Consider the following 11894-nt stretch of genomic DNA (forward strand, 5'->3'; position numbering starts at 1 on the left):
AAAGCATCAACATTTCATTTGTCTTTATATCCCCAGAATCTATCACAGTACCTAAAAACAAAGGTAATTAATAAATTTTATTGAATTGAATTCTTAAAGTGTATTAGACAGTATCTATTTTTACCCAGTATCCCTAAACTATTGTAATGGCTTCTTAAAAGGTTCTTCTTGACTTTATTTGTCCCTACAAGTCATAATGCCATCAGAATAAGCAAACTTATGCATAGATTCACTCATATCACTCCTCTGCTTAAAAATTTCTAGAATTTCTGTATTTTTCAATTGAATAAAAGACCTTTGTATGGCATTCAGGACCTCCAGAATCAGGAATTGATTGATCTCCAACCTCATCACATACATTACTCTCTGCTCAACACTCCAGTCAAATTAACCTATTTTCCAAAAATAACCTTCGCTTTCTTAGTTCCATTGTTTTGCTCATGTTATCCACTGTGACAGTCATTCAGGACAAGAATATTAACTATGTCACCTGGGCCAGTCTTTTAGGATTTTTGCTAGGTTTAGATTTGAGGAAAGAAAGAGTCTACACTCAACTTGAGTCTCTAACAGACTCCTTATATACCTCTAGTGCAAACAATGGCAATCTATCAGAGATTCATTGCCTCAGATTTTTTTGTCTATATTTTGCCAGATTTGGAATCTACTACTTCAGGGTTTATTGATCTAGCTATGAGAGTCATATCCAACAGGAAATGATAAGATAGGCTAGTTTTTATGTTGTTTCATCCTGAACAAACTCATCTTTTATGTTACTATTATGTTTCTATGCATAGCATTGTAAAGACTTTCAATAAAGGGACAATGAATATAGAAATCTTGAGTTGGGGTCTTCCCCCTGCATGCTATAAGTTATGTTACACATAACACAAATAGAGCAAAAAATACATGAGAAATGGGATGGACATATTACATCAGAGATTGTTCTGCCTTGACTTGAGGGTTTTTTCCCCTGGACCAAAATAGGAATATAAAAACAGAAAACTTAAAATACTCAGAAATGTCAAGGCAAATGCTCATGAGCAGGAATATATGTATTTGAGCAGGCAGGGAAAAGACACTTATAATAACCATAGTGACTCGATCAAAATTTAGAGGTGACCTAGTTTAATACCTTCAGGAAAACTGACTCTTAAAGAGGCTGAGAAATTTAGCCAGGGCCAAATGTGATAAGTAGAACAAGGATTTAAATTCAGGTTTTATCATCTTTAGTTCAATATTTCTTCTGTTGCACCACAATGATTTCCAAAATGGAGAATATACAGCAGAATTTAATTAGCTCAAAAGAAATATGAGATGTACAGTTAGAGAAGTCAACCTAATTGTTCATAGGGATTATTTGTGTTCAACCTCTGGCAGAGCATTCCAAGCTTGTATTGGTCTGATCAACCACAGGCAGACACATTAACTCAACTCTAATATAGTGATGTTATTTTGGTCCTCTTCGGGCAAGAAGGACAACAACCAATAGCATCAGTATTTTATGCAGAATAGACTCTCACACTAAATATTTGTTGAATTAATATATCAATAAAACTGTGTCTTATTTCTGTAATCCCTCTAACAGCCTTTAACTCAAAATAAGTATGTATCATATAGACTTTATGCTGGTATATTCTCCCTCAACACCCTAGAATGATGTACACAGAACTAATAAATGTTTGCTGATTCATTTTGTGTTCCTCCCCATTACTCTTTCAACTACACACTATATTATTAAATTAATAAGATTGTTGAAACAGCTAGTGATCATTGTTTCTCATATATTTCAGTTTTATAATTGCAAACATTTCTTAACATAGAAAAATGGGTTTATTAAAATTAATTGGGTCATCAAATAAATTTGAGGGTATAATTTCCTGATGATTGTTGAGCATTTACTTTTTTCCAACACAATCATCTCAAACTCAACACATTTAAAATGAAACTTCTCTTTAAAACTTATCCCTCTTTCAAATTCTTGCTCCTGTGGAAGACACCATCATCCTTTCAGCTACCTGGGTGTACAAACTCCCAATAATCTTCAACTCTTGAAGACCTTCTCTTGTCTTTTATAGCCTATCAATTGACATCTGGTCAATCCCACTTCCATGATATAACACACCTGCTCCCTCTTTTTACACCCTTACAGCTACCACCCTGACCACTTCTCATCTAAACTATTCTACAACATCCTTCTAATTGAATTCTCAGCTCCTAGTCTCTCTCCTCTCTAATCCATCCTTCACATAACTGGAAAAATAATCTTCCTAAAACAAAAATCTATGTTGTTCCTCTCTTCAAGAAAATTTAGTGATTCTTTTCAGTTTAAAATATAAAATTCTAAGTGATCTGACTTCAATCTAACTTTTTGGACTTATCCATATTATTCCCTTCAGAAACTTTTTTATAGACAAATTATTCTGCTTATTTTACCCCAACTTGATATTCTAAGGCTTTCCTAAATACCCTTGTTTGAATATTGTATCCTCAATATATCCTCAATCCCCACTAGAATGTAATCTATGATTCATTTGTCTTTAAATCTCTAGTATCTATCATAATAGTTTGCATGGTGTTTAGTAATGGTTATTGAATTGATATGAATTGAATTGAATTAATCTCTCTGAGTTAAGGCCAAAATAAAAGCACAGAAAGTGGTGCAGTCTAATTATTTTCCTCATATTTACATGACCATGAAGTCTGACCACTACAATTACTCAGAACTGAAGGGAAAAAAAAGAATGCCTGACCAGAGAGAATCAGATCAAGGTCAGATCCCTATGATCTAGTCTGATTCATGTGATCCTTAATTGTTCAGAGATCCTGGAATATGACTTACAAACATGTCAGTACTAGTCATAATTTTAACCAGGAGTATAAGTAAAGACTAAACCACAGGAAATGTATTAAACCAATGTATTTGTGTCATCAGACTCTTGAGCTTTATGTGGTTCAGCACAAATCTTGCCAGTCCTCTTTCATAGGTTATCATGTTGTCTCAATATTAACAATTACTACTTTATATTCCTCCTTTGCTTGTATTTTCCACATCAAACTTGGACCATGGGGAACCAAGTATTTTTCATTCACTGCAACTACAAGTGAACCAAGAAAATCCTAATACCATGAAGAGGTTTGTCAGGGGCATTGGTATATCTCGTGTGAAGAGAGAGTACAAGTCAACATATGTGGTAGACTATACTAAATACTGGAGACATTTTTAAAGGGGCAAAAGACATTCCCTCATCTGAAGGAGTTTATTTATAGCCTAATGAGGGAGAAAAAAATATAAGCAACTCTGTGAAACAAGCTATATGCAAGAAAAAAATTGAGAGAAGTTCAAGTTTACAGCCACATAGCTAGATAGTAACAGAGTAAAACTCTATTAGATTAGAACACAGGTCTTCTGATTACTTACCCCACCCCTCACATACACCAGATTTCTCCCTCCTTGTTGAATTTAAGTCTTTAATCCATGAACAAACTGATACATTTACATATAATCCTATGAGTAACCCCTGTCTTGTTATCTCTCCCATTAAAACATGTTAATAGGTCAAGAAAACAGTTCTGTATAATTTCCCTTCTCTCCTTCCTCTTGTTTCTTTTACTCTAAAACTGAAGCATTGACTATTATCAGAAGACTCTCTGAACAAAAGAAGGAAAAGCTCCAAAATTTAGCCTTCCCATGTGGAAAATGGAGATGATGTTAATTTTGGTTGCTATTCATCAAGTTATTGAGAGGCTAATTTGATGCTCTTATAAGTGAATAGAAAGCCCCATATAAATGTCAGTTTAGATCAGAATAAGATATCATATATTGTATTACATCCTTGATGAGCAAGCAAAAAAATATGTGAAAGGATCAGCCAGTTGCTTGTCATTTTTAGGAGATAATAGCTGGTTACAAAACACTCCCTGCAGCTCTTTCAGCTCTATCTCACTCTACCCCTATCTTTTTTGTGGTGGTTGTTTTTGTAGGGAGTGGAGCAAGGATCAGACCTGACCAGAACATCTACCTATAGAGACAATGTTCAGGCTATTGGATTTAAAGTCAGAAAGTTTAAATTAGACCCTGCCTCTGTCATTTATGATCTGTGTGTCCTTGGCAAGACATATCTGCAAAAATAGGTTTAGTCTAGGTGATCTCTTCATAACTAAACCTTTAATCCTGTTCACTTCAAAGCTAGTTTGACTATACTGTTATACTAATGCTGTCTAAATTTTTAGCAGCATCACCAGGTTAGTAGTATGTATCAATCTCTGCAAAATTCACACTTGTTCTGCCCTCTTTAGATAAGCAAGGAATCCCAGGGGCATTTGCACATGTTACACCTTTAAATTAATCTTATTAATACAACAGAGAAAACTATTATTTCCTAGTACTCTTAGCCCACCAAAATTTGAATCAAAGGAGACAACCAGAAAAACTAACTTGCCATAGTCATTGTAGAATTGGAATCCTGATTTTAAAATAAAACTAGCATTTGTGCCTAATTGAGTTTCATCTGACCCTGAGCTTAATAAGGCTAATGACTACAATAGAGAACTATTTCATAACAAATGGAATTTCTTGACCTCTTACTATCTAGTTTACTAATAAAGAAATAACACATTCCACCAAATTCAGTGAAAAGTTAAAATGTGACAGGGATATTTTACATCCCAGTAAGTACATGATGGGTGGTCACAATCACTGAAAAATGTGTTTGTAGCTAAGCAGTGGGAACTAAAAAAAAAAAAAAAAAAACTTATTAAAGCTCTTCAAGTTAAACTTACAGACAGATTTTAGTTTTGCAATCTTATGATGCAATTATATCCAGAAAAACATCATCTAGCTCTGATGGTTTGCCATTCTAATGGGTAAGAAACATTCTATAAGTGCGTGTATGTGCACACATGTATGTGTATGCGTTCTCTAACCAAGAAACCTTTTCTCATTTGATTAGGTTTCAACCACAAGCCATCACTGTATGTTTCTTTCAAGATACACGTCACAATGAGCCCAGAAAAGGGGAACTTCCAGTGTCTGTGGTAACATCACTTGATAAACATATTCGTCTGTACAGAGAGAGCCAGTTTGCATTTACTATATAAAGCTATGCTACCGTTGATGAACAGTCATTTAGAGTGGTGACTATGAGAGCAGCAGCCATCTCTACTCCAAGACTAAACAAAATGCCAGGAATATTCTTTGCCTCTGCTAATCCTAGTGAATTGAAAGGATCTGATCACTCTCTACTAGATGACAAAATTCAGAAAAAGAGACCAAAGGCTTTGTAAGTTTAATTGACCTCATGCTTTGTGTTTTGGCATTAGATAATTTTAAATGGTGGGAGAATAAGGGCAAGAAAGAGAGAGCTGAATATCTTAGCTAACACTTGTGGGGAGTGCTGCTGGAACTTTTGTTTTTTTGTCATCAATTAAAAGGGTTGTAAATTGGGTTAACTTTATGTGAGGATTTATTCAGAAATCTCCACATGAATCTCCATATGTATTGTATTTAACATACAATAGAATAGAAATATTCATCAAAATTTTTCTTGCTAGAATTAACCAAAGATACTTTCTAGAGTGATGGTTGTTGTTTTTAATATATGTAAACATGTAAAAACTGCAGATATTTACTGTCATTTGTTTTCTTTTTTGTAGTGGAACGGACTTGAAAGCCTATTTGAAATCCATGTTACCACATCTTGAATCTGGGATCAAATCTTCCAAGTCTAAAGACATGTAAGTAGCCTATTTCAACTGTTCATTATTACTTACCACAACACTTATCTAGTCACTAAACCTGTATTTTAATAAGTCCCAAAAAGATGAATATTAATTGATTTCAGATTTCAAGCCACAAATATAGATAGATAGATAGCAAAATTGATTTTATTTAATTTAATATCATATTACATTGATTAACAAAAAGTGTTTTTTTTTTTCATTTTATTTTCTGTGGAATTTTAGATAGTTCTATTGATGGATTTAAAGTCCTCACAATTAATTTATTAATAAAATTCATTCCTGGCTATAACTTTAATCTGAAGTGTTATCAAAAGCTACGCCCAGATACATTGAAAAAGTTTTTTTTTCCAATTAAAATGCATAATTTGTTAATTAGGGTAACATTTCATTCTCTGCAGACTTTCTATAACAGAAGTAAGACAGTGGTCTCAGTCTTTGGAAAAACTTCTCACCAACCAAAGTAAGTAGAAAGGATTGATATTAATTTCTTTTGTCCAAACTAAATTTCATGACAAAGAGTATAGGTCCTCTGAGATATAATAGAGAGAATGTAGATTGCTTTAAGAAAACTTATATTCCTGCTTCCCCATGGCTATTGATAGAATTATGTATCATGTATCATGATACATAATGTGTATCATATGTTTGTATTATGAGTTGTTGTTTTCTTGATTCTGTAAATGTCTCCAGATAAATGTGCCTAGACAGGAGGCTGTTATTTCCATAGGGTGATATAAGATCAAACCATTAAAAGCAAGTCCAGATCCCCAAAGTAGAATATTATTCAGAACTGTGGCAAAATTCCTTCCGTCTTTCTTCAAAGTAGTTCTGTTTCCAGTTCTTGTCTAAATGTAAAAACACATTAAAAAGCTGAAATTGTTTGAAAAAAAAAAAAAAGAGCAAAGAGACTGACCTGGAATGCAACCAAGTCTTTCTTTTTCCCATGTGTACAATGTAACTTAATTGGTTCATAACTGGCTTTGTTAGTGTGCTGCTTGTTAGGACAGACACTAGAGAATTCTATTTTGTGAGTTAATGCTGGCTTCACAGACTTTCCAAAGGGCCTTATTAACCATCTTACTCCATAAGTCAAAATACTTACATGTATATTAGGACAATTGAGTGCACTTTCTTTGTTGTGGGGTCACTCATTTCCTGCTGAATGATGCAGATTCTTACATAGTGCTAAACTAATCTACTTTATAGCCTTTGGCTATTAATAAGATTAAACAAAGTTAAAGAAAATAAAGATTAGTGGACATGTATAGGTAAAACATGTAGCTCAAATTCCCTTGTCTAGAATGATAGAATATTAGAGTAAAAAGGGACTATGGATGTCATCTAGTCCAACTTTCTCTTTTTATAGATGAGGAAAATAGAAGTTAAATGATTTGCCCACCATCATACACCGAATTAATGAAAGAGTTAGGATAAGATTGCCTTCCAAAGGGTATTTCAATGTTCTTACCAGTATATGAAGCTGCTGAATTTGGGAGGCAATACTCTCTATTAAATTCATATAGCTGTTCTGAAAATTGTTGATGTTCATTTAAAAAAAATGCATTCTGAATAAAAGTTACTAAAAATTAGAAGAAAGAAATAATTATTCTCTGATTCACAGAATTTCAGAGTAAAAAGGGATTTTAATGATGATAAGATTGAACATATCTAAAAAAGATTCTTCAGAAAGTTTATACAGTACAATGAAATATTGCTCTCCATTTGTCACTATACACTTGTGTGACTCTGAATGTTTTTGACCTCTCATTCCTTCATTGTAAAAGAGACTTGAACTAGAAAAATCTCTGACATCTCTTTTAATTCTAAAAATTTTCAATACTATCATTTAGTAACATCCTCTAATTCTCATTAGAAGAAAATAAATGTTCTAGTCTTACAAAATTTGTCTTTGTCATGCATTTAAGTATTCAATTAAAGTTGTTTTTTTTTTTTGGTTTAATTTCTAGCTGGGCAAGCTGTCTTTGGTAACTTTCTGAAGTCAGAATTTAGTGAAGAGAATATTGAGTTCTGGCTGGCCTGTGAAGATTATAAACGAACAGAATCTGATCATTTGCATTGCAAGGCTGAAAAGATTTATAAGGCATTTGTTCAATCAGATGCTACAAAACAAGTAAGTAAAAAGCTAATCAAATTGCATACCATTGTGACTAAAAATATCCTTTAAACTTCATACTAAGGACTGCCCTTTCTACTGTGGCCTGCCCTTTGATCTCTGAGTACCGTCGGGGCAAAATCTTTGAAACTTCTTGGACCTCTGATGTAAAAAATGAAAGAGTTGGACTAAAGAAGACTTTCACTTATATTACTTACAGCTCTTATTCTTACAATTCTAGGAATAAAAAGACCAATGTCTTAAGGTTTCTGTTTCTTGAACAGTGTACATTCAAAAATACCAGTTGTCAATATTTATGACTGAATTAGCATGTTTTGGTTGAAAAAGATTTTGCAAAATAGGATGTGATTTTCATTGTTGTAGAGAAATCACACATAAAGAAGCTCTATTGGATTATTGGATGAAGAATGAGTATGGTCTCTTTTTTCTTTTTACTTGAAGCTTGAAGTTTTAGGGTAGTTATTTCTGAAGTATCATATCCTGGGCAATTAGAAATTGCAAACATTGTGATGGAGGGAAAGGAGGCAGCAATGATATTGTAGAAAGAACACTGCATATAGAGTAAGAGGTCCAACGTTTGGCTCCTAACTTATTATACATGGAGCCTTGTCAATAATGTCAGTAATTATACATGGAGCCCTGACTAATAATGTACCTACTTTGGGGTCTTGATTTTCTGATCTCTAATATGAGGATTGTGGACTAGATATTTTTTAAGTTTCCCTTAGTTCTAAAGTCATGTGATTAATTGGTAAAATCAATCAAAACAGTGAATAGTCTCTTTCCTACAGTCATCACTTGGGTGAAAAATTGGGGCAATTTAATTAACATTGGAGCAATTTAAAAGTGCCAAGAGCATCCGAAGTAACTGTTTCTTCTGATCTTCTGTAGTTTTTGTTTTTAACAATCATATAGATCTTTAAACCTACAATGACTTCAATTGTTATTCAACTATTTCACGTGTATGTACACCTTGTACTGAAGGTGCAAACACACAGAAGAATTTTTGTACATTTGTACGATAATAGTTAATTATATTGGGTTTTTTTTTTGTCTTTTAGATCAATATTGATTTTCATACCCGTGAGTCTACAGCTAAGAATATTCAAGTACCAACTCCCACAAGCTTTGATGAAGCCCAAAAAGTTATATATACACTTATGGAGAGGGACTCCTATCCCAGGTTCCTGAAATCAGAAGTTTACTTAAAACTGCTGAATGAACTTCAGGGTAACAGCCTTAAGTGAATGGTTTCTGGAGGACCTGGGAAGTTGAAGATCAAATCCAAGGGGAATGCTCCAATGTTTCTCCATGTGACCAACAGTAACTTTGCCTTTTAGGGTGACTCAAGAAGATTAGGGGAAGTACAAATGACTCAGCAAGGATTAGCAGGCACGTTGCAGTCTGAAGAAGAGTGAGCCAAATGAAAACTAAAAGATCGAAAGGGGAAGGAGTAACTTCAGCATTATCACAAGACGTGTTCAAACTTAAGTACTAAAATATATCCCTCAGAATAGAAGACTGTTTACATAGCAACTTTTATTAAAGGACATAAAACTGACAGTAAAAGAAAAAAGCATCCAGGTCCTGTGGGAAATATATGCAATTGGGCATGATAAGGCGAGATGAACAATTCATCAAATATTTCTGACTGAGGTTATGTAATATTGTTATTATATATGAAAGTGTGTGATTGCCATTAATATGGGTGATCATTTTTAAAGTATTTATATCATTTTGTCACTACTCTTGATGAGTTTTATCATCATCATTTATCAAGAGAGAAAGTGAAACTATGCATTAAATTGTCCCATTTAGGACAAGAAAGCACATATTTATGATTTAAATTATCACAGTGTCAATATTAATGTGAATTTTCTATTAAAATGTTCATGTCACAAATCCAGTGATTTCTGTTCATTTTTCACAGATAATTTTTTTAAAAGTTGACATCAATTTTTCTATTTAAAAAGTTCAAAATCAGATCATTGGTTATCAACTTCCAATTCCCAAGTTATGATTCAAATAAAGATAATAGATCAAGAACTAGGACTAGAAATCATCTAATTCAATTCCATTTTGCAGATGAAGAAATTGAGGCTCTCAAAGATTAAATGACTCACTGAGAATCACACAGGTGAAAAATATTAAGGGAGGGTTAGGGTTCTTGATAACCTGATTCTTTAATACTTTGATGTGGTCATGATGATCTTTGTAAACATAATTCTATCACTGGTGAAGAATGAAACTGCTCTCACTCACTATAAAAGAGACTTGTCCATAGCTTTTCCATTAAATCTTTGAAGAAATCCAACAAACACAGTAAGAGCCTTTTTTTTTTTTTTTTGGTCCTTTAGTGAGAGGCAATGTGACATAGTGAACAGTGCACTGACTCAGGTTTAGCATTTAACTCTTCAACTACAGACAAGTCTCTGAACTTCAGTTTTGCTATATGAAAAATGAGGATAACAATAGCTTTAGCACCAACTTAAAGGATTATTATGAGGCTACACTAAGATAAATTTAACCATGTGGATTTCAGTTAATACCAGACTGAGATTTTTTACTTTAATTAAATCTCTTGTCTTCAATTCTTAAGCTTTTCCTTCTGTGCTAAGAATAGACCCAATAATAAAAATAAACAAAACAAAATTTGCTCATATTTTCAGAGATGAAGACTAGTGGAAAAATGGAACTTATCATAAAATAATAGAGCTATAATATGATATAAAAAGTCATCTAATCAGATTATTATCTTAAGTAATTAAAGATAGATAATGATTAATCCTAGGGGAAAGTGAAATGTCACAAAACAACAAAAATGGGAAGGCTCTCCTGTTGTCTTAAACCAGAGATCTTTTTTCCAGACAGCAGAAAGATAAACAATCTTTCAAAGCTCGGTGTTTATTTTATGTAGCTCTCTTTTTGGCATTCTAAAGCTTGCTAGCAGTAATTTTGACAGTTATAAAACAAAATATACTGGAAGCTTACCCTGAGAGCACCTAACTTTATACTGTGACAACATTGGGAGACAAAATTGGGATTGGGAGAAGCTTAGAGATATTTAATAAAAGCCCATTATTTTACAGAATTAGACCTAAAGCAAAGTTAGACCCAGAGAAACTAACACCCCAAAATGACATGGTTAATGGTAGAATAGAATATTCAGGCTTGTTTTTTTTTTTTCCTGGAACAGCAGTTTTTCTACAACCATCTCTCCCTCTCCCCTTCTTCTCCCCCACTATCCGCCCCCCATCTTTTGACATCCCTGTTGGAAGTTCCAAAATGAACTTATTTACAATTAAATGAATGTATGTAATACATTTAGAAAATTTCAATTTTTATTCAGTCAATACACTAAGTGTGTTCCAGATTTCAAGAGACAGGCCCACTTTTAAGTTAATTGATCTATAATTTGGTAAGGCTGTTTCTAAAGGTTTAAAGGATATTTTAAAGAATTTCAGATTCTTTTCTGTAGAATTGGGTATTCTGCATAAGTTTAATTGATTGTATCCTGAGGTTATACCCATCATTTAGTTTTTCCTTGTCCTTTTGAAAATATTTCAGTTAAATATGAAAGCTAACATATTGTTTTCATAGATATTTTCCACTAAATCACTTATATCCTGATTCTTTTCTTAACAAAATGGGTTTTCATGGTTGTTGTTTTTTAACTGTTCTCTGTTACAATACAGTTAACAGAATTCCCAGCTCCACAAAGGCTGCTGATTAAAACACTCTTGACTTCTCATTTCTTCCAAGCAAGCCCCAGTCACAGATTTTTATAAGTAAGAATACACACACACACACACACACACACACACACACACACACACACACACACCACATTTAACTCATTTAAATTGAGTTGATTTTTACAGACTTTCAATTTCATAAAATTCATAAAATAGAGAATTCCATATGAGTTCCTCCCTGGCCTGCTCTACCTTGCTCCCAGGGCTGGCCTCTGGGTTTCTCAGGAGGCTCCCCCTGTTATCCCACTCTAATCCCAAGTACTAGA

At 33.4% G+C, this 11894-nt stretch overlaps 1 protein-coding gene across 1 annotated transcript; it reads left to right on the forward strand.

Annotated features, from left to right (window-relative positions):
- The first annotated feature begins 5067 nt into the window (after positions 1–5067).
- On the forward strand, positions 5068–9775 carry RGS1 (regulator of G protein signaling 1). The gene is made up of 5 exons (XM_003767532.3): positions 5068–5279; positions 5653–5733; positions 6138–6199; positions 7707–7870; positions 8935–9775. The coding sequence occupies exons 1-5, from the start codon at positions 5140–5142 to the stop codon at positions 9118–9120; spliced, it is 633 nt and encodes a 210-aa protein (XP_003767580.1). The 5' UTR covers positions 5068–5139; the 3' UTR covers positions 9121–9775.
- Positions 9776–11894: the final 2119 nt, after the last annotated feature.

This window comes from Sarcophilus harrisii, chromosome 4 (genome assembly GCF_902635505.1).
Source record: "Sarcophilus harrisii chromosome 4, mSarHar1.11, whole genome shotgun sequence".
Taxonomy (NCBI): domain Eukaryota; kingdom Metazoa; phylum Chordata; class Mammalia; order Dasyuromorphia; family Dasyuridae; genus Sarcophilus; species Sarcophilus harrisii.

Excerpts from the sequence above, each read along its gene's own strand:
- RGS1 (XM_003767532.3), top strand. The coding sequence starts at position 5,140 with ATGAGAGCAGCAGCCATCTCTACTCCAAGACTAAACAAAATGCCAGGA. Across the intron at positions 6,200-7,706 it reads AAAACTTCTCACCAACCAAA|CTGGGCAAGCTGTCTTTGGT; the intron begins GTAAGTAGAAAG and ends TTTAATTTCTAG. Across the intron at positions 7,871-8,934 it reads AATCAGATGCTACAAAACAA|ATCAATATTGATTTTCATAC; the intron begins GTAAGTAAAAAG and ends TTTGTCTTTTAG.